The sequence below is a fragment of the Salmo trutta genome, chromosome 14, assembly GCF_901001165.1.
Source record: "Salmo trutta chromosome 14, fSalTru1.1, whole genome shotgun sequence".
NCBI lineage: Eukaryota > Metazoa > Chordata > Actinopteri > Salmoniformes > Salmonidae > Salmo > Salmo trutta.
The window spans coordinates 19,547,900-19,567,780 of record NC_042970.1 but is presented as its reverse complement, the minus strand read 5'-3'; the positions used below and the strand labels follow the sequence as shown (position 1 = coordinate 19,567,780).

The following is a 19,881-nucleotide window of genomic DNA, read 5'->3' as shown; positions in this document are numbered from 1 at the left end:
CACACTTGTTATGCACATTTGTCCAGTTTGGTGCTGGAAGAGAGGCTATGCTTTTAGCCAGTCTGAGATTAATGCTGTGTCTTCCATTGGTATTTTTTAACAGTCAACTGTACTGCACTGAAAATGCAGTTAATGCATTAACGGTGGGACAGGTAAACAGATATGCTAAACTGGTAGCCTATTGCACTATTCAGATTGACCAGCATTAGCAATGGGAACTGCAATTCGACTTCAACAAGTATAGCAGCCTATAATGTCTCCATCGCACTTGTTATGCACATTGTCCTGATCTTGTCCAGTTTGGTGCTGGAAGATAGGTTATGCTTCTCTGAGGTTATTTGACGGAGGCTATGCTACCTATTTTTTTGCTTTAGGAATAGGCCCACATGCTGTAGAAAAAAAGGCTATATGCCTAAAACAGGTAGGCCTATATTGGTTCTGTTGGTTAGTTCTTATTTTCTGATTAATAGGCATATGCCTATATAAAACATCACAGAACTTTTCCTCTAACTGATAAAACTTACAATCACTCAAAATATTATTGACTATTAGCCTACAGATGCTTGACTAGGCTATCCTTAATATGATGAAGAGTAATCCACATTTGTTTCTATCAATCAATCCACTAGTTCCAAAAATGTCAGGTAGTCATACTATAATATCCTATCAGTATGTTATAGAATCCCGATAAAGTTGTTTGTGTCGTGTGGAACATGATATTGTACATGTATAGTTACCTACAGCAACCTGCTTAAATCCAAGTCTTATTTTTTTTCATGTCTTCTTGATTTAGGTCTACAATGGCAAATGCCAGATGTGCTGGTCCATTTTTATACTAGTGGGCCTGTCTAACTTTTATTGTTTTGTTGTTGCACAAAATTATAATTATCTGTCTAATAATGGGGGCCTCAAGGGAAAAAATGGGCCGGTGTGTTAGAAATGCCAGAGACGATTTCTGGTCCCAGTCTGCCCCTGACTGCTGCCTTATGGGTTATGTGAGTGTTAATGTTATGTAAGCATGTGATGTTATGATGAGAAGCAAGGTTGGGTTGCATTGCTGTGCAACATGCTAGTGTTCTACCAAGATTCAGAACCAAACTCTTATTTCCACAGAAAAAAACTTTATGTAAACAATACTTTATAGACAAAATATGTACAACAAGCAACCTTCTGTTATGTCCCAAAATGAAAATCCGAAGTACCTCATCCTATACAACACTAACATTTTGCTGTAGCATTACATTCACTCTCCTCTCTTTGCCACAGCCTCAATAATTGATACAAATACATTTAGGCATCTGCCATAATTTGTCTGCTTTAAGCAAAATAAAGCACGAACTAAGATCAGGCCAGAAATTGACCAGACCCAAAAGGAATAATGAGCATGATGCAAATCAGGTCTAGCACAATGCTATATACACATTCTCTTGGCAAACAGCAAAATGGCCATCTAAATTCCCTCCCTCTAGTTACAATGCAAAAACACTCTGTAGGTCATGTATCAAAAATAGAGATGTACAAGTAGTATAAACAAAATAATTACAAGACATTACCTCACAAGAACTACTTGCACGAATGGTAGTGACTTAAACTCAAAACTAAAATGCATAACTGAATGCATCACTCCTCTATTTACATGAGTGACACATATCAGGTCCGGTGACACCATCCTGACTTTTTCTAAAGAATAAAATCCAGTGGAGAACCATTTAGCTGCAGGGTAGGGTACACTTGGTGGGTGAAGAGGGAGCAATGGATTTTGTGACAACCCTGGTCAACATAAACCAGAGACGTATTTGGTAGCGTTCTGGCCTAAAGGCGGGTCCGTTGCAGTTTCAGCAGTTAGATGCAGAAAATGTGGATCCTCCGGTTGCACATCTAAAACACATAGAATCTCAAGCAGCATCTACAGGGGTTTTGTTAAATTCTTACATTCATTACAGACCGGTGTGTGTGCAAAGGGCAGGTCTGAATGGCTGGGGGATGTGCTGTCTGCTCATCACAGTCAGGGTTTAACTCTGACATTCAACACAAGTGCAGGGAAGCCATCCCCACAGTAAGTTCCTCTCTTAACCACTTTTGTCATGTCCTTGTGTAGACCAGCTCTTCACAGTGACTCAGAGCTTTGCAACAGGTCATCTGTGAGCCTCCATAGGGTCAGAGCTTCAGTGCTGACTGGCTCCAAGGTTGCTCTGTGGGCTGGTTTGGAGGGTTGTGGCCACTGGGTTTGTGTGTGACAGTTGTTGTTTGCTCTCAAAGGGTGAGTGTGGGCTGCTGTTGCTGAGGGAGACAAACTGGTGCTCTCGTGTTTGTCCTTGCTAACCTGGATGCCTTCCAGCAGGCGATCCGTTCAACCCCAAACATTCATAGAGCAGGGTGCAAACACAAAAGTGTATCAGTCTTTGGATTCCAAGTTCATGGAGGGGCTTGTTTTAAAGCTTGAAGGAGGGCTGGTGAGTCCATGGGTGCTTGGTAGAGTGTCGGGGAACCTGCCCTGGGAGACATTACTAAGTTTTGAGGTATTTTCTCTGGAGACAAGCTGGCTGCTGAGACACTCATGCCTGGGTACAAAAAGGGCATGCCCCCTGGGAACCAGCACTTCTCCATCATGGGCCACGATGCAGCTGCTTGGGGGATGAGGTAGAAGGGCACGCAGAGAGGGGTCTGGTGTTGGGAGAAGCTCATGTAGCTGTGATGGCTGCTAACCACCTGCCCAGAGGAAGACTCGTCCTCTGAATAGTCGGCTTTTAACCTCTTGGCCTGGGGCTCGGCACCCTCCTGCTTGACGCCACCTCCTGCCATCCTCTCAGCCAGAGCATATTTGAGCTCCCCCTCCTTGCTGTAGTAGCTTGAGCGTTGGGCTTTGAGGTCCCGTTTCTCGTGTTCCCCTCCATAGCCGCTGTCAGTGTCTGTGTCATTGCCACTCTGCTCTCCATGTCCGTGGGGGTATGTCCTTTGAATGACAGACACAAAGTTCTTGGGGTGACCCTCCTTGCCCTTAGGCATCTGACCAGCAGGCTTCTCCATGCTATCGATGGGTTTGTGGGTGGGCTCTTTGGACCGGGGGCTGAATGGACCCTGGAGCACCTCTGATGCTACTTTGTGGAGGTGGCTGATCATTTCAGAGGGGGTCAGGTGGTCTCTGCTGCTCCCCTGGTTAGCCAGGTACTGGAGGACCTCCTTAGCACAGACGTGGAAGCCAGAGCGGAACATCTCCTCACTGTTCTCTGAGCTAACACTGCTCTGATCACCTGAGAGAAACAAAGTCATATCAGGTATTAGGTTCATATTTAATAATGCTACAGTTTTGGCAATGAAACAGGTTACTTGTTTTATTTATTTTGTAATGGGAAAGATACAATTTTAGCTTTGATTGAGCAGCATCGTCTCGATGGTATGGCCTGTCAATAATAAGTAATATTAGAGTGTAGCCCATAATAAAATTAAACAGTGTATCTCAAGGTATCAAACTTACTGATTTGCAATGCAATGATTTTCTGCTGCTGCTGTTCCAGGAGATTGCTCAGGGCTTTCACATGCTTCAGGGTGAGTTCCAACACCACAGCTTTCTCCAAATGGCCTAGAGTCTAAAACAGGAAGACCTTGATAAGCATGTTGATCTTTCTTATATAACAGTTTTAGCAGCTGAACAGAAGACAAACTGCCACAGGGTAGGGAGGCAGGCAATCTGCACACACCAACACAATGCAGTACATTTAAGGCATAGTTTATCAACATATTGTTTATGTAAATTGTTTTGAAAGGGTTTGAGGCAATATGCATAGGCAGTTAATTCAATTATTATAATTAACCAAACTTTTCAATCGGATAATATGAAATAGTATTGATGTAATAATAATAATAATAATAAACAAGTTATTTACATTATGAAAAAAAAAGAATAATACGTTGCCTTTGTCATAACAGGCAACATTTTTGGATTAAGGAATCAGACTAATCAAGGCATTGATTTGGACAAACAAATTAATCATGAACAACCAGGTGGCGCTTTTGCATTCCTATTACACAGTCAGTAGTAATAGGCTACACATTCAATTAGTACTCACTGTGAGTTTGAGATGTTCTGGCAATAAATCCTTCAGTTGGGCAATGCATTCATTGATTCTGTCACGTCTTTTCTTCTCAATCAATCGATGGGGTAACTTGTATGTCTCCTGTGGGAGAAAAAAAAGTACATTTGTTAGTCAATGTGTAAAATGTATTCAATAGGGTATAAGACATAATGAATTGCCGACAAAAGTAAACCTAAGATATACAAAATGTTTTAAGTAAAGAACATAAGCATACCTTACTGTCTTCCACGCGCTTCATTCCCTTTCGGTGTTTGTACACGCACTTTTGGAAATCCTTTCTATAGGGAAAAAATAATAGAAAATATTGATAAGAAGTCATGCTTATATTGTTTTTTTTATTACTATTTACATAAGAATACTATGTTGTTTTGCAGTGTTATAATGCATACATTGTAAGCTGTTTCTGGGGGCTTACCCTTGCATGTCTGCCATCTCCTGCGACTGGTGTTTTGCCATACAAGGAGGAGGTTGCGCACTTGTAATCCTCTCCATTTTGCGTCTTTATGAAATCCAAATATTGGTCTCCAAACAATTCAATCTTAAAACTAGGCTTCAGTTGTCTTTCAACATTCAGCTAATATTGTCATCTGAGAAAAAATTAAGTTTATTGTTATTGCTAAAATTATTGTTATGTTTTTCTATTCAATAGTGAACACTTTTTCTATAAAGAATAATATTTCATCAGGCTATTGCTTTCCAGAGACTGTCAATGTGGTGTTGTCACTCTGAGATCCAAGCACAGCAATAGTTCAGATGCTCTACTCCCGGGTAAATGTGTGATAGAGGGGTGGTTTGGTCTACGTGTTAAATAAACCCTGTGACTAGACACGTCTCTCCGTTGGAGAGCTGATCTACTTCCGTCACATGAGCCTCACGTGTTGGACGGTGCTTTCAAGCCATCTAGAGTACAGCCCATTTCTGTAGTTAAAGAGGATCTGCACGAGAATGGCCCTCCCTCTTATTCTACAGCTATGCTACGAGAACATAAGACAACTCTGGGCAGAACGTGCAAGTATATGTTTACTATATAGAAAGTAGGGCAGAAGTCCTTACACACTTAGCCTTATAGACTACTGTTTGTTATTACTGTATGTTCTACATTCCGGCTTCTGTTCCATGTACAACTTTCATATGCATAATAATGACATGGCATATGTACAGTTATTATAGGAAAGTGTCAGAATTAAGATACAATAGATGCATTATCACATTCCTGTTATTCTATAAACCACAGAATAGTGGTTTGTAGGGGAGAGAAGGTAAGCTACCGCTTATATGGCTTAATTTTATTACAATTGAGAATATATCCACAGAACATTTGCAGGGAAGAACATATAACTTTTCGTTCGCGTGTAGCCTCACGTATTCAACTTGTGTCAGTGTGAGGGTTAAAGCTGCAATTATCGGTAGAAACAATAACAAAGCGTGTACTCGCCCCTGTTTCGGTAAAAAGCCGAGGGATGGGGCTGGAGAAATGTAACCAATCTCAAATTCATAGACAGAGCTATTGATGCAAGAACTGACCATCCATTATAACATTACAGTTTTAACAATGTTTTGAGGCTATATAGTGTTTGTTTACATTTACATGGACTAAAACAAGCTTGTCGTTTGGATTGTGATGGGGTATTCCACAGTTGAACTAAGCTCATCAGGTATTTATAAATTGTATTCTTCAAAAATCAATGGGTAGGCCTACATATGTATAAGTATATTAATGCAAAAGTAATGTATATTAATGTATACGTCAAAAAAATGCAAATTGCCCATATAAAATAAAAATGTTTGTGAATGTTTTTGTACCTTCATGATGTGAAAATAGTATTTCATATATTTCTCTTTAAGTATTATCTTTAGTAGGTTTTTAATTTTAGGTTTAGATAAAGCCTATATAGGCCTGCCTGTGTCCATGACAATAATTCCTAATAAACCAATCCACCTAACCTAAGAGTAGACTACAGTCAATATGTAAACTATTATATAAAACTGTAATGCCCCGTGGGAATAATTATTTGGTGTGGTGCATAGCCTAATGTTTAATTTTCCCCACGCTGCTCTGTATTCTCGCATGTGCCAATAGGCTCAGAGTGGACACGGTTTCCACACATTAATAATTTGAGTCTACACGTGCACCTGCAGATGGATGATTTTGTTGATCAGTTTGTTACCTGCTGCACTGAGCTGTCACGTTGAGCTCCAACATGGCCACGCGAACCGAAACCAGCTCCCTGCCACTGACGTCATACACTCACTATAGAGCTGAGCGTGCCGGTCTACCAAGTGCCCACACACCACACACATGTATGTTCCCAGCAAGGACAACAGATATTTTCATGGCAGATAATTACAAATAGCATAGTAGGCTTACACTGTAGTATGATATGTCTGGACAAAATACCTAGATTAGAAGGTTGATAAACTGGGGAGGACTGGCCATCTGACATTTTGGGCAAATACCAGGTGGGCGGGTCATTTTTAGCCCAGTGGGCCTGTCTAACTTGTTTTTTTTTCTTGCTCAAACTGATCATTATTTGGCTAATAATGGGGGGATTGTCCGGTTTGGGGGCCTCAATGTTAAAAATGCCAGGTTGATTTTTTGGTCCCATGCCAGGGTTGATTTTTTTTGCTCCCAGTCCACCACTGTAGATAAATATGGAACAGACCTGTCTCTAATTTGGAATCCATTAGCCTATTCAAAATATTCCATAGTTTATTACAATATGTTTACAGTGCATTCGGAAAGTATTCAGACCCCTTGACTTTTTCCCTTTTTTTTTTACGTTAGTCTTATTCTAAAATATATATATATTTTTTAACTAATCAATCTACACACAATGTCCCATATTGACAAAGTGAAAACAGGATTTTAGAAATACATTTTGCAAATTTAATACAAATATTAAACAGAAATACCTGATTTACAAAAATATTCAGACCCTTTGCTATGAGACTCAAAATTGAGCGCAGGAGAATCTGTTTCCATTGACCACCCTTGAGATGTTTCTACAACTTAATTAGACTCCACCTGTGGTAAATTCAATTGATTGGACATGATTTGGAGAAGGCACACACCTATCTATATAAGGTCCCACAGTTGACAGTGCATGTCAGAGCAAAACCCAAGCCATGAGTTTGAAGGAATTGTCTGTAGAGCTCTGAGACAGGATTGTGTCGAGGCACAGATCTGGGGAAGGGTACCACAACATTTCTGCAGCGTTGAAGGTCCCCAAGAACACAGTGGCCTCCATCATTCTTAGCCTGTTAGGGATAGGGGGCAGTATTTACACGGCCGGATAAAAAACATACCCGATTTAATCTGGTTATTACTTCTGCCCAGAAACTAGAATATGCATATAATTATTGGTTTTGGATAGAAAACACCCTAAAGTTTCTAAAACTGTTTGAATGGTGTCTGTGAGTATAACAGAACTCATATGGCAGGCAAAAACCTGAGAAGATTCCTTACAGGAAGTGGCCTGTCTGACAATTTCTTGGGCTTCTTGACTCTCTTTATTGAAAACTGAGGATCTTTGCTGTAACGTGACACTTCCTACGGCTCCCATAGGCTCTCAGAACCCGGGAAAAAGCTGAATGATGTCTTTGCAGCCCCTGGCTGAAAAACATTAGCGCATTTGGATGGTAGTCGATCAGAGTACAATGAGACTGAGGCGCGTGCACGAGGCGACCCCATGTTTTTATTTTCTCTGTCTTTGAACTAAAACAACGACTCCCGGTCGGAATATTATCGCTTTTTTACGAGAAAAATTGCATAAAAATAGATTTTAAACAGCGGTTGACATGCTTCGAAGTACGGTAATGGAATATTTAGAATTTTTTTGTTTTCACGAAACGCGTCGGGCGCGTTTACCCTTCGGATAGTGTCTTGAACGCACAAACAAAACAGAGGATATTTGAACATAACTATGGATTATTTTGAACCAAACCAACATTTGTTATTGAAGTAGAAGTCCTGGGAGTGCATTCTGACGAAGAACAGCAAAGGTAATAACATTTTTCTTATAGTAAATCTGACTTTGGTGAGGGCTAAACTTGGTGGGTGTCAAAATAGCTAGCCCGTGATGGCTGGGCTATCTACTCAGAATATTGCAAAATGTGCTTTCACCGAAAAGCTATTTTAAAATCGAACATAGCGAGTGCATAAAGGAGTTCTGTATCTATAATTCTTAAAATAATTGTTATGTTTTTTGTGAACGTTTATCATGAGTAAGTTAGTAAATTCACCGGAAGTTTGCGGTGGGTATGCTAGTTCTGAACGTCACATGCTAATGTAAAAAGCTGGTTTTTGATATAAATATGAACTTGATTGAACAAAACATGCATGTATTGTATAACATAATGTCCTAGGATTGTCATCTGATGAAGATCATCAAAGGTTAGTGCTGCATTTAGCTGTGGTTTGGGTTTATGTGACATTATATGCTAGCTTGAAAAATGGGTGTCTGATTATTTCTGGCTGGGTACTCTGCTGACATAATCTAATGTTTTGCTTTCGTTGTAAAGCCTTTTTGAAATCGGACAGTGTGGTTAGATTAACGAGAGTCTTGTCTTTAAAATGGTGTGAAATAGTCATATGTTTGAGAAATTGAAGTAATAGCATTTGTAAGGTATTTGAATAACGCGCCACGGGATTACACTGGCTGTTGCGTAGGTGGGACGATTTCGTCCCACCTACCCTAGAGAGGTTAAATGGAAGAAGTTTGGAACCACCAAGACTCTTCCTAAAGCTGGCCGCCCGGCCAAACTGAGCAATTGGGCCTTGGTCAGATGGGTGACCAAGAACCCAATGGTCACTCTTACAGAGCTCTAGAGTTCCTCTGTGGAGATGAGTGAACCTTCCAGAAGGACAACCATCTCTGCAGCACTCCACCAATCAGGCATTTATGGTAGAGCAACTCCTCAGTAAAAAGGCACATGACAGCCTGCTTGGAGTTTGCCAAAATGCACCCTAAGGACTCTCAGACCATGAGAAACAAGATTCTCTGATCTGATGAAACCAAGATTGAACTCTTTGGGCTGAATGCCAAATGTCACGTCTGCAGGAAAGCTGGCACCATCTCTACGGTGAAGCATGGTGGTGGCAGCATCGTGCTGTGGGGATGTTTTTCAGCAGCAGGGACAGGGAGACTAGTCAGGTGTGAGGGAAAGATGAACGGAGCAAAGTAGAGAGAGATCATTGATGAAAACCTACTCGAGCACTCAGGTCCTTAGACTGGGGGCGAAGGTACTCCTTCAAACAGGACAAAAACCCTAAGCACACAGCCAAGACAATGCAGGAGTGGCTTCGGGACAAGTCTCTGCATGTCCTTGAGTGGCCCAGCCAGAGCCTGGACTTGAACCCAATCTAACATCTCTGGAGAGACCTGAAAATAGCTGTGCAGCAACGCTCCCTCTCCAACCTGACAGAGCTTGAAAAGATCTGCAGAGAAGAATGGGCGAAACTCCCCTAATACAGGTGTGCCAAGCTTGTAGCATCATACCCAAGAAGACTTTACACTGTATTTGCTGCCAAAGGTTTTTTATTTATTTCACCTTTATTTAACCAGGTAGGCTAGTTGAGAACAAGTTCTCATTTGCAACTGCGACCTGGCCAAGATAAAGCAAAGCAGTTCGACACATACAACAACGCAGAGTTACACATGGATGAAACAAACATACAATCTGTAATACAGTAGAAAAATCTATATACAGCATGTGCAAATGAGGTAGGATAAGAGAGGTAAGGCAATAAGTAGGCCATGGTGGCGAAGTAATTACACTATAGAAATTAAACACTGGAATGGTAGGATGTGCAGAAGATTTTTGCAGTTCGTTCCAGTCACTAGCAGCAGAGAACTGGAAGGAGAGGTGGCCAAAAGAAGAATTGGCTTTGGGGGTGACCACTGTGATATACCTGCTGGAGCACGTGCTACCGGTGGGTGCTGCTATGGTGACCAGTGAGCTGAGATAAGGCGGGGCTTTACCTAGCAGAGACTTGTAGATGACCTGGAGCTAGTGGGTTTGGCGACGAGTATGAAGCGAGGGCAAGCCAACAAGAGCAAACAGGTCGCAGTGGTGGGTAGTATATGGGGCTTTGGTGACAAAACGGATGGCACTGTGATGATAGACTGCATCCAATTTGTTGAGTAGAAAGGTGCTTCAACAAAGTACTGAGCAAAGGGTGAATACTTATGTAAACGTAATATTTCAGTTTTTATTTTTTATAAATGAATAATAAGTTCTAAAAACCTGTTTTTGCTTTATCATTATGGGGTATTGTGTGTAGATTGATGAGGGAAAAACAAAATGTAACAAAATGTGGTAAAAGTCAAGGGATCTGAAAACCTTCCGAAGGCACTGTACATACAAACAATGGTGTGTATTGACAGTATGGACAGAATATGAATAGAAAATGTGTGTACAGCAGTATATAGGATGAGCAATGACTAGAGTACAGTACATACCTTTTATATAATACCTTTTCATATTTTATTCTATTTGATATACATGAAGTAGGTGAAACAGTTTGTAAACATTACTTAAGTGACCAGTCTCTAAGGTGCAGGGTAGAGTATCAGGTGGTAGCCAGCTAGAACAGTGACCAAGACTAGTAGTGACTGTTTAACAGTCTGATGGCCTGGAGATAGAAGCTGTTTCTCAGTCTCTTTGTCTCAGCTTTGCTGCACATTTACTGTCTCTGCCTTGTAGATGATAGTGGGGTAAACAGGCCGTGGCTCGGGTGGCTGAGGTCCTTGATGATCTTCCTTGCCTTCCTGTGACACTGGGTGCTGTAGATGTCCTGGAGGGCAGGCTGTGTGCCCCCAGTGATACATTGGGCTGACTGCACCACTCTCTGGAGAGCCCTGCAGTTGCGGACAGTGCAATTGCCGTACCAGGCGACGATACAGCCCGACAGGATGCTCTCAATTGTGCATTTGTAGAAGTTTGTGAGGGTCAATAATTTATCACACCTATCTTTTTACCAAAAAAGAACACAACTTCCCAATTTTTTGGAGCATACAATACACAGTGCCTTCAGAAAGTATTTATACCCATTGATTTATTCCACATTTTGTTGTGCTACAGCCTGAATCCAAAATGGATTAAATCTTTTTTTCCCCCTCACCCATCTACACACACTACCCCATAATGACAAAGTGAAAACATGTTTTTAGAAATGTTTGCAAATTTGTTGAAATTAAATACAGAAATATCTCATGTATTCATACCCCTGAGTCAATAATTGTAGAAGCACCTTTGGCAGCGATTACAGCTGTGAGTCTTTCTGGAGAAAATATTCTTTATTCTTTTCAACATTCAAAGCTCTGTCAAATTGGTTGTTGATCAATGCTAGACAACCATTTTCAAGTCCTGCCATGGATTTTCAAGCAGATTTAAATCAAAACTGTAACTCGGCCACTCAGGAACATTCACTGTCTTCTTGGTAAGCAACTCCAGTGTATATTTGTCCTTGTGTTTTACGTTATTGCCCTGCCGAAAGCTGTTTGGTGAAAAGCAGATTGAAGCAGGTTTTCCTCTAGGATTTTGCCTGTGATTAGCTCTATTCTGTTTCCTTTTTAACCTGAAAAACTCCCCAGTCCAAAACGATTACAATCATACACAACTTGATGCAGCCACCACTATGCTTGAGAATATGGAGAGTCGTACTTGGTAATGTGCATTCAGGACAAAAAGTGAATTGCTTTGCCACATTTTTTGTACTACTTTAGTGCATTGTTGCAAACAGGATGCATGTTTTGGAATATTAATACTCTATACAGGCTTCCTTCTTTTCACTCTGTCAATTAGGTTAGTATTGTGGAGTAACTACAATGTTGTTGATCCATCCTCAGTTTTCTCCTGTCACAGCCATTAAACTCTAACTGCTTTAAAGTCACCATTGGCCTCATGGTGAACTCTCTGAGTGGTTTTCTTCCTCTCGGGCAACTGAGTTAGGAAGGACACTTGTGTCTTTGTAGTGATTGGGTGTATTGATACACCATCCAAAATGTAATTAATAACTTCACCATGTTCAAAGGGATATTCAATGTTTTTTTCCCCCCATTTACCAATAGGTGCCCTTCTTTGCGAGGCATTGGGAAACCCCCCTGGTCTTTGTAGTTGAATCTGTGTTTGAAATTCACTGCTTGACTGAGGGACCTTACAGTTAATTGTATGAGTGGGGTACAGAGATGAGTCAGTATTATACAATTATTTTGAACACTATTATTGCACACAGATTGAGTCCATGCAACTTATTATGTGACTTGTTAAGAACATTTTTACCCCTGAGCTTACACTGAACAAAAATATAAATGCAGCATGTAAGCATGCAAGTGTTGGTCCCATGTTTCATGAGTTAAAAAAAAAAAACCTAGAGATTTTCCATACACACAAAAACCTGATTTATCTCAAATATTGTGCACAAATTGGCTTACAACCCTGTTAGTGAGCATTTCTCCTGACAGTGGTGGCATATCAAGAAGGTGATTCAACTGCATGATCATTACACAGGTGCACCCTGATTTATTTATTTTTTTAAACAATTACAATTTGACATTATGGGGTATTGTGTGTAGGCCTGTGACATTTTAAATTCAGGCTGTAACAACAAAATGTAGAAAAAAGTCAATTGGTGTGAATACTTTCTGAAGGCACTGTAGCTCCGTATTTGTATTTTTTATTGTATTCCACATTTTTTGTTCATTTTTATCAAGGGTGTCAATCATTTTGGAGGTGACTATTTAGGCACAACCATATTCATACTGTATTGCCTTTGCACAGATTACAAGCATTCACTCCATATTCGTTTGACTTTAAAGTACTACTTAAGTTGTTTTTTGGGGTATCTATACTTTACTATTTATATTTTTAACAACTTTTACTTCACTACATTCCCTTAGAAAATAATATACCTTTTACTACATACATTTTCCTGGCACCCAAATGTAGTCGTTATATTTGGAATGCTTAGCAGGACAGGGAAATCGTCAAATTCACACACCTATCAAGAGAACATCCCTGGTCATCCCTACTGCCTCTGACTCACTAAACACACATGCTTGGTTTGTAAATGATGTCTGAGTGTTGGAGTGAGCCCCTGGCTGTCCGTAAATAAAAAACAAACAAAAAAATGGTGACATCTGGTTTGCTTAATATAAGGAATTTGAAATTATTTATACTTTTACTTTTGATTCTGAAGCATATTTTAGCAATATCATTTACTTTCGATACCTAAATCTATTTAAAACTAAAGACTTTAACTCAAGTAATATTTTACTGGGTGTCTTTCACTTGAATAATTTTCTATTAAAGGTATCTTCACTTTTACTCAAGTATGATAATTGGGTACTTTTTCCACCACTGCTGTTTAATAAACCCTAGGTATGTGGAAAATACTGCAGGAAAGTCCACCAATGAAGCTGGACAATTAAACGCTCCTTTTGTGCCTTTGCGTTTGGTTGCTCTATAAACTTGCTGATGTTCTCAAGTCTACAGACACGCACAAGTCTATTCATATTTTATGTAACATGCTCCGTTTCTCTGAATAACTAAATTGTCACCTTGAGAGGAGGATATGAATCTCCAACACTCGTCTGTGCACCAGCATATCTGCATATACTATATACTGTGTATAAATTCTTCAATATTTGTGACAATACTTACAAAGAGTTGACTACAAATAAAGTAATATTTCTTTAACAGAAGCAGACACTGGATAAGTAGGTGAAAAATGTGGGGAAGTTACCTCTGAACTTTGCAGCTAGATTTTACAATGGACTACAAGACTGTCCATTTACACAGTGTGCAGAGGGAAAAGAGAAGACTGGACTACAGCTTTCCTTCATATGGTAGCCCAGTAGCATACAGTGTAGTGACAAGATTCAGTGGTGGATGTGAAGGAGAATTACATATATTTTATTAGACAATTCTACATTATTTTACAATTCTAACAGTGCTTAAATCTTTTAAATTAGTCCTCTGCACATTCATTTTCAGTAACACTGCTTTTAAATTCCACATTACTTTTCTGAAAACATAGGTCCCTATACAAAAAACAATGGCTTAAGCAACATAATGCATGTACATGTTTAAAGTACAACAATACAAATCAATAAATAATAAAATATCAAATAAACAGCAGAATTGAGAACAGAAATCTGCGCTGAATGATAAAACAAAGGAAAAAGATAGTGGCTTTGTCACAAGTAGTAAATCAGAACCAAAAACATCTTAAAGGGACAAATGGCACACATGACAGGTGTTATAATTACAAGAGGATAAACCTGGATGACAGATGCTAATAATATGTAGTGCAAGACAATGTGGAAATATGATTAATAAACACATCATAACAGCATGATCACATTTTTACATAATACATTTGTTTGGATGAAGAAAGGCAAGTATCCTAAAAGCTTTAAATGCCAGTTTTATATAAGAAAGCAAATACCATAAAATAGTACAAGATAAGACACAATCTTATTTGCAGAAATGAAACCGAAAACAAGACCTATACTTGCTCTCAGACAATATACTATCTCTATGAAGTGCATTTAAGACTTTTTATGCAACCTTCTGAAAGAAATATAACAAGTGAAATCAGAAAGGCCAGAACAATACATGTAACTTAATCTGTCCGACCAACTGCTATTCTACATGGAGTCATTTCCATATGTGAAGTCTAAACAACAGGTCCCTATTTCATTTAAAAGCAAAATAATACAAAATAAAGCTCCCATGTGGAAAAAAGTTCTGTCCCTATTAAATAAGACATTACTTTAGGAACAACTTAAATTCACACACCAAGGAGTTTGCATATTAAAGTAGTGATATTGCACAAGATACAAAAATAAGACATTAAATACTGCTTGCTATACCAGTAGTAAATACAAAAAGATGTTTATTTCCATGTCTCCCAGTGCCATTTCACATCGGACTACATCTTCCTGTGTCCGGTACAGCTCTGCTGCAGGGCCGGCGCCAGAACGAATCAGTTGGACAGGCATTTCATTTCTATAGGGGGGCCCATTTTTTTCACGGGACCTCTTGTGTGCATGCGCTTGCACACATTTTGTTGATGGGTGTTATAATAAAGGCCTTAGGCAGCTCGTGAGTTTCAAGTTTGGGGAAGCTTACAATTTATCCCGCCATTTCTACCTATCTGCGTATCAGTTATGATTATTTGTATTTGCGCATTTTTGTGGAACAGTTTCATTTCAATAATAACATTTTTGTTTCTCAAAATTATTGTTACGTGGTTAATCATAAAAATCTGAATTAAAATGATAAAAATCTAAAAGTTAAAATTCAACTAATGCAAGAGCACCAGCCTCTGCCATATGGACACATTGATACACCGTGATCCATTGGTGGCTAAAGAAATTAATAACAAACATGAGCTGGCGCACACCCAGAAAACGTATTTTGTGTGGTGCTGACTAATGGCAAATAAACTATAAAATAAAGAGAGTCACGCCGAAACGTTGGTGATTTACCCAATAAATTACTGAGAGTTTATATATGGAGTTTGCGACTCCCTTTATTTTTATAGTTTATAGGCTAAAGAAATTAACACAGAGTTCAGAGATAGCCCAATGCAGCACTAGGCCAACAACTTCCATCATCAACTAAGTAAAATACATAGGCCTAAAGCGAGAAATATAAACAGTAGAAAATATCCTGAAGAGAATTCAGGTTCTTTCAATCACATTCATCGCTCTACTGTGCCTGCCTGCCTCTCTTTCTATCTATCTATCTGTCTTGACTTGCTAGTGCAGTGTATCAACATTGTATCAACTCAGCAGGTTGGCGTGCTCAGGTGCTCCCTCAACGTTATCAGAACAGAGAAACCACTCACATGCTCATATGGAGCACTCCAAACAAAATACAATGACAAAACTCCTAAAATGATGGTTATGAAATAAACCAAAACTTGTTTCTCACAAGTGTAGCAGGTTGTGAACTCTGTAAACAACGTTTCCACTCTGAGAATGAGAACAGTAAATGACTGAAATAGATGCACTAACAGAAATGAATGTAACCAAATGACAGAGATTAACGATACATTTACTAGGCCTACTGGTTACATATGTAATGGGGAATTTATCAAAATAAACAAACAATCAAAGGGAAAACCATTCACATAATGAAACAATGAATGTGCATGAATTCACGGGAGACTGCGGAGCATATTCTGGAGAGCTGAGTGTATGCATTCTGGAGAGAGACGCCCATATCTTCGCCACACCCCCCCCCCCTCCGCTTCTTGTCTCAACATTTGAAATTATACTCAAAACACATTATCTTCACACATTTTAGATGTTTTTCCGCTGACAGCCACAATTCAATAATCAGCTAGGCTTATTGCCATGTGCTCTGTCCAAATTGCTGGCTTTCCAAATAGGCATAGGCCTATGCACTTGTGATTTGAAATAATCCACAGCTATCTAAAAAAAGAAAAATCATGATCCTCTGTGGCTAAGTCATGATCTCTGGTAAAGTATTTACTATTATTTTATTTAGACAGGAGTCATTATATAATTTTGGCAAAACATCAATTTACTTTAGGAGAAGCTACTATTCGAACAGTGCACTGTTAACCCACCAACTTGTCTTTGTAATTCGCAAGTGGCTGAAACCAGATGTCTGTATATAATGACGAGATGCTCATGTCTCCGCCTAACAGTGCGAGTCATTGTCCCAAAGGTGGGAATGCAGGCGATAAGCTTAGGTCTGCATATTATGCCCATAGAAATGCATTCAGGACAGATTTTTGGCGAGAGTGAGCCCTCTTGCTTCACCTCTGCCTCTCTGCTGAAACCATCGAGCGAAACAGCGCCACTCTGTATTACTACGTGTAGCCCATGTATCTGATGCTGTCTGGTCAGAAAAAGTATGACATGCCATACTCCTTTTGTTCAGACAGCATCAGATACATGGTCACACATACGGAGACAGAGGGGCGCTGTTTCGCTCGCATGCTTTATCTGAGATTGATGCGTCTGACTTCTCAGTCAAATTAATTATCAATATTTCAAGGAGGTACGGTAGGGCGGACCAGGCCCCCTACAGCCCGCCCATAATGCCGGCCCTGCTCTGCTGTATTTCAAGTTCACCCAGTAAAGGCCATGTAATGAGAATTCACTTACATTTTTACATAGAAAACATTTGGCACCAATCCCAACTGGACTGGGAAAAGGATGGGTTGCCTGGGCGTGGTGAGTGATTTTGTTTGAGTTATACCTTTGTAGGCTAACCTACATATCACAATTATATGACTAGCTATTTCAATGTGCTACGCTTCACACACACATTTGGTAGCTACAGTATATATGCAGGACGGGAGGGACCACTAAGTGAAGACTCTGCAATCTGTTCCCTATGCAAACACAAAGCAGTAGAAGTAGCTCTCCCTGGGTCTTGTGGCTGGGTGGGGGGGGCTTCCTTGCCTCAGCCTCACGCAGTTTGCTGGGGGTTGGCATGTTGAGGATGCTGAGGATGACCCAACAGTCCGATCCTCTGTTTCTGCTTCCTCTGCTCTGTCATCTAGAGGACAACACACAGGACAGATGCTAGGTTATTTGCTCATTACTCATTTCCTGGATCTGTACATCTGCTGCTTTTGTCACGTCTATGGGTGGGATATAGGTTGTCTGTGTCTGACACTTGGAGTACCTCCAAATAAGCTGCTACTAAGTTTCTTGTTCAGAGAAACAAAAGTATAAACTGCCCATGCCTGCAAATTCTGCACAGCAATGTGCTGAGAGCTTTTGGCTTTGATGGGAGGGTTTCAGGGTTTCATTTGAAACGTATCTTCCTAGCCTTTCAGAATGTCATCTCCTCTAACAACAAGTAAACCACAGGAAACAAAAGAAAAGACCAAAAGACCAAAAGAAAAGACCAATAGTGAAACTTTCAAGCCAGGCTCATGAGTAATAATGAAAGATGTTGGCCTTTATGGCAATAGGGACAACAACCATTTTAAATCAATTAAAGTTCTAAAACAAACAAAACAAGTTTAACAAAAAAAGTTTTTCTTTGTCATCTTAATATTGCAACGGCAATACAAATACCCTCATAACAAGGCTGTTGGTCATCATGAGTTGAGCATTATAAAGGAAATCATTATTAGATGTCGGGAAGTGCTAGAAAGAGCAGCATTATAGTATTACGATAGAGAGCCATAGGGGTGGCCACTGGCTAAACTCAGTTATAGTAGAATGTGACTCTTTATTTGTGCCACAGCAAACTAATTAAGTCAATTTTCATTGGAATGATGTAACAAAGGGAGCTCTTGTTTGGGTCTGTTGTTTGTGAGACGATGTTCTTGTTTGTGAGACACTTTTGAGTGCCATGGAGTATGCTCACGAACGTTCCGGGTAGGGGGGGGGCACTGCCCTAACTTCTGGGAAAATAAGACTGAAACAATCTAAATGTAAAAGAACAGTTAAGTCTGCATTTGTTGGTCAACTAACCTCCTAAAGTAACAATTTCAATTTGGTCTATGTTAGTGTACATGTGAAAGAATTTTTAAAAACTAAGTAGACATCAACCAAACAAATATTTATTTATGGAGATATTTCATCCTGAAAAATCAAGGGTAAAGGGTAGTTGTGTCCTCATCTAAACCTTTAGCCACACAACAACCATTTCCTCCTGTCTGGGTCTAGATACCACCCATATCCTCAAACACTTCTCATTTTATTGAAAGACCAAAATACTATTTTATTTACAAGAAACAGTGCACCAAGTTTGATGAAATGATTTATGAAAAATGTTTTTGAACTGAACAAGGCAAGTTGCCATCAAACACACCAAATGCTACACAAAATATATGGAAAATAAAAATGATTTCATATCAATATCTATACAGACTATCATCAGTTCACTTTACGAGGCTGGATGGCCCCCTCACCTGCTCCTTGAGCTCAGTCAGTTGTCCAGAGAGGTTGGAGACTAGCTTCATGGTGGACTCCAGTTTCTCCTGCAGGCTCCTGATCTCATTCTGCTCCCCGTCCGCATCGCTACATACCAGGGACATGGCCCGCATCCGTGGAAACCAGTCCAGGTTGTGCTCCTGGTGAACAGAGGGAGAAGATATGTTATTCAAGCATGACTAGAACATTTGTTGAAACACTGTAAATAAGGGTAATACATTTTAATTCCGGTCTCTCATCATAATTATAAAAGTTATAGAAAATATTTGGTAACACTTCACATTACTATGCCTTACACTGTAATAAGTACATATTGTAAAAGTGTTCCCCAAAAAACACTGAGTGTACAAAACATTTGTTGGCTGGATGTCCTTTGGGTGGTGGACCATTCTTGATACACATAGGAAACTGTTGAGCATGAAAAACGTGTCAGCGTTGGAGTTCTTGACACACTCAAACCGGTGCACCAGGCACCTACTACCATACCCCGATCAAAGGCACTTACAGTTGAAGTCGGAAGTTTACATACACCTTAGCCAAATACATTTAAACTCAATTATTCACAATTCCTGACATTTAATCCTATTAAAAATCCCCTGTCTTAGGTCAGTTAGGATCACCACTTTATTTGAAGAATGTGAAATGTCAGAATAATAGTAGAGAGAATAATTTATTTCAGCTGTTATTTCTTTCATCACATTCCTAGTGGGTCAGAAGTTTACATACACTCAATTAGTATTTGCTAGCATTGCCTTTAAACTGTTTTAACTTGGGTCAAACATTTCAGGTAGCCTACCACAAGCTTCCCACAATAAGTTGGGTGGATTTTGGCCCATTCCTTCTGCCAGAGC

At 39.8% G+C, this 19,881-nt stretch overlaps 2 protein-coding genes across 14 annotated transcripts in view; both read right to left on the bottom strand.

The window, feature by feature from the left end:
- Positions 1-1,104: 1,104 nt before the first annotated feature.
- Positions 1,105-4,892, bottom strand: LOC115207565 (class E basic helix-loop-helix protein 40). Its single transcript, XM_029774766.1, has 5 exons — positions 4,510-4,892; positions 4,309-4,372; positions 4,068-4,175; positions 3,476-3,587; positions 1,105-3,251 (listed from the first exon to the last, which is right to left on the bottom strand). The coding sequence occupies exons 1-5, from the start codon at positions 4,584-4,586 to the stop codon at positions 2,416-2,418; spliced, it is 1,197 nt and encodes a 398-aa protein (XP_029630626.1). The 5' UTR covers positions 4,587-4,892; the 3' UTR covers positions 1,105-2,415.
- Positions 4,893-15,607: 10,715 nt separating this feature from the next.
- LOC115207563 (inositol 1,4,5-trisphosphate receptor type 1) overlaps positions 15,608-19,881 on the bottom strand; it is a 161,159-nt gene continuing 156,885 nt past the window's right edge. For all 13 annotated transcript variants that reach the window (XM_029774752.1, XM_029774753.1, XM_029774756.1 and 10 more), the window contains 2 exons: positions 19,009-19,170; positions 15,608-17,639 (listed from right to left, as the gene is read on the bottom strand). In XM_029774752.1, coding sequence (XP_029630612.1) covers positions 17,550-17,639; positions 19,009-19,170 — 252 coding nt within the window. In that variant the 3' untranslated portion in view covers positions 15,608-17,549. The remainder of the gene's footprint in view (positions 17,640-19,008; positions 19,171-19,881) is intronic.

Excerpts from the sequence above, each read along its gene's own strand:
- LOC115207565 (XM_029774766.1), bottom strand. The coding sequence starts at position 4,586 with ATGGAGAGGATTACAAGTGCGCAACCTCCTCCTTGTATGGCAAAACAC. Across the intron at positions 4,373-4,509 it reads GAGATGGCAGACATGCAAGG|AAAGGATTTCCAAAAGTGCG; the intron begins GTAAGCCCCCAG and ends TTTTCCCTATAG. Across the intron at positions 4,176-4,308 it reads AGCGCGTGGAAGACAGTAAG|GAGACATACAAGTTACCCCA; the intron begins GTATGCTTATGT and ends TTTCTCCCACAG.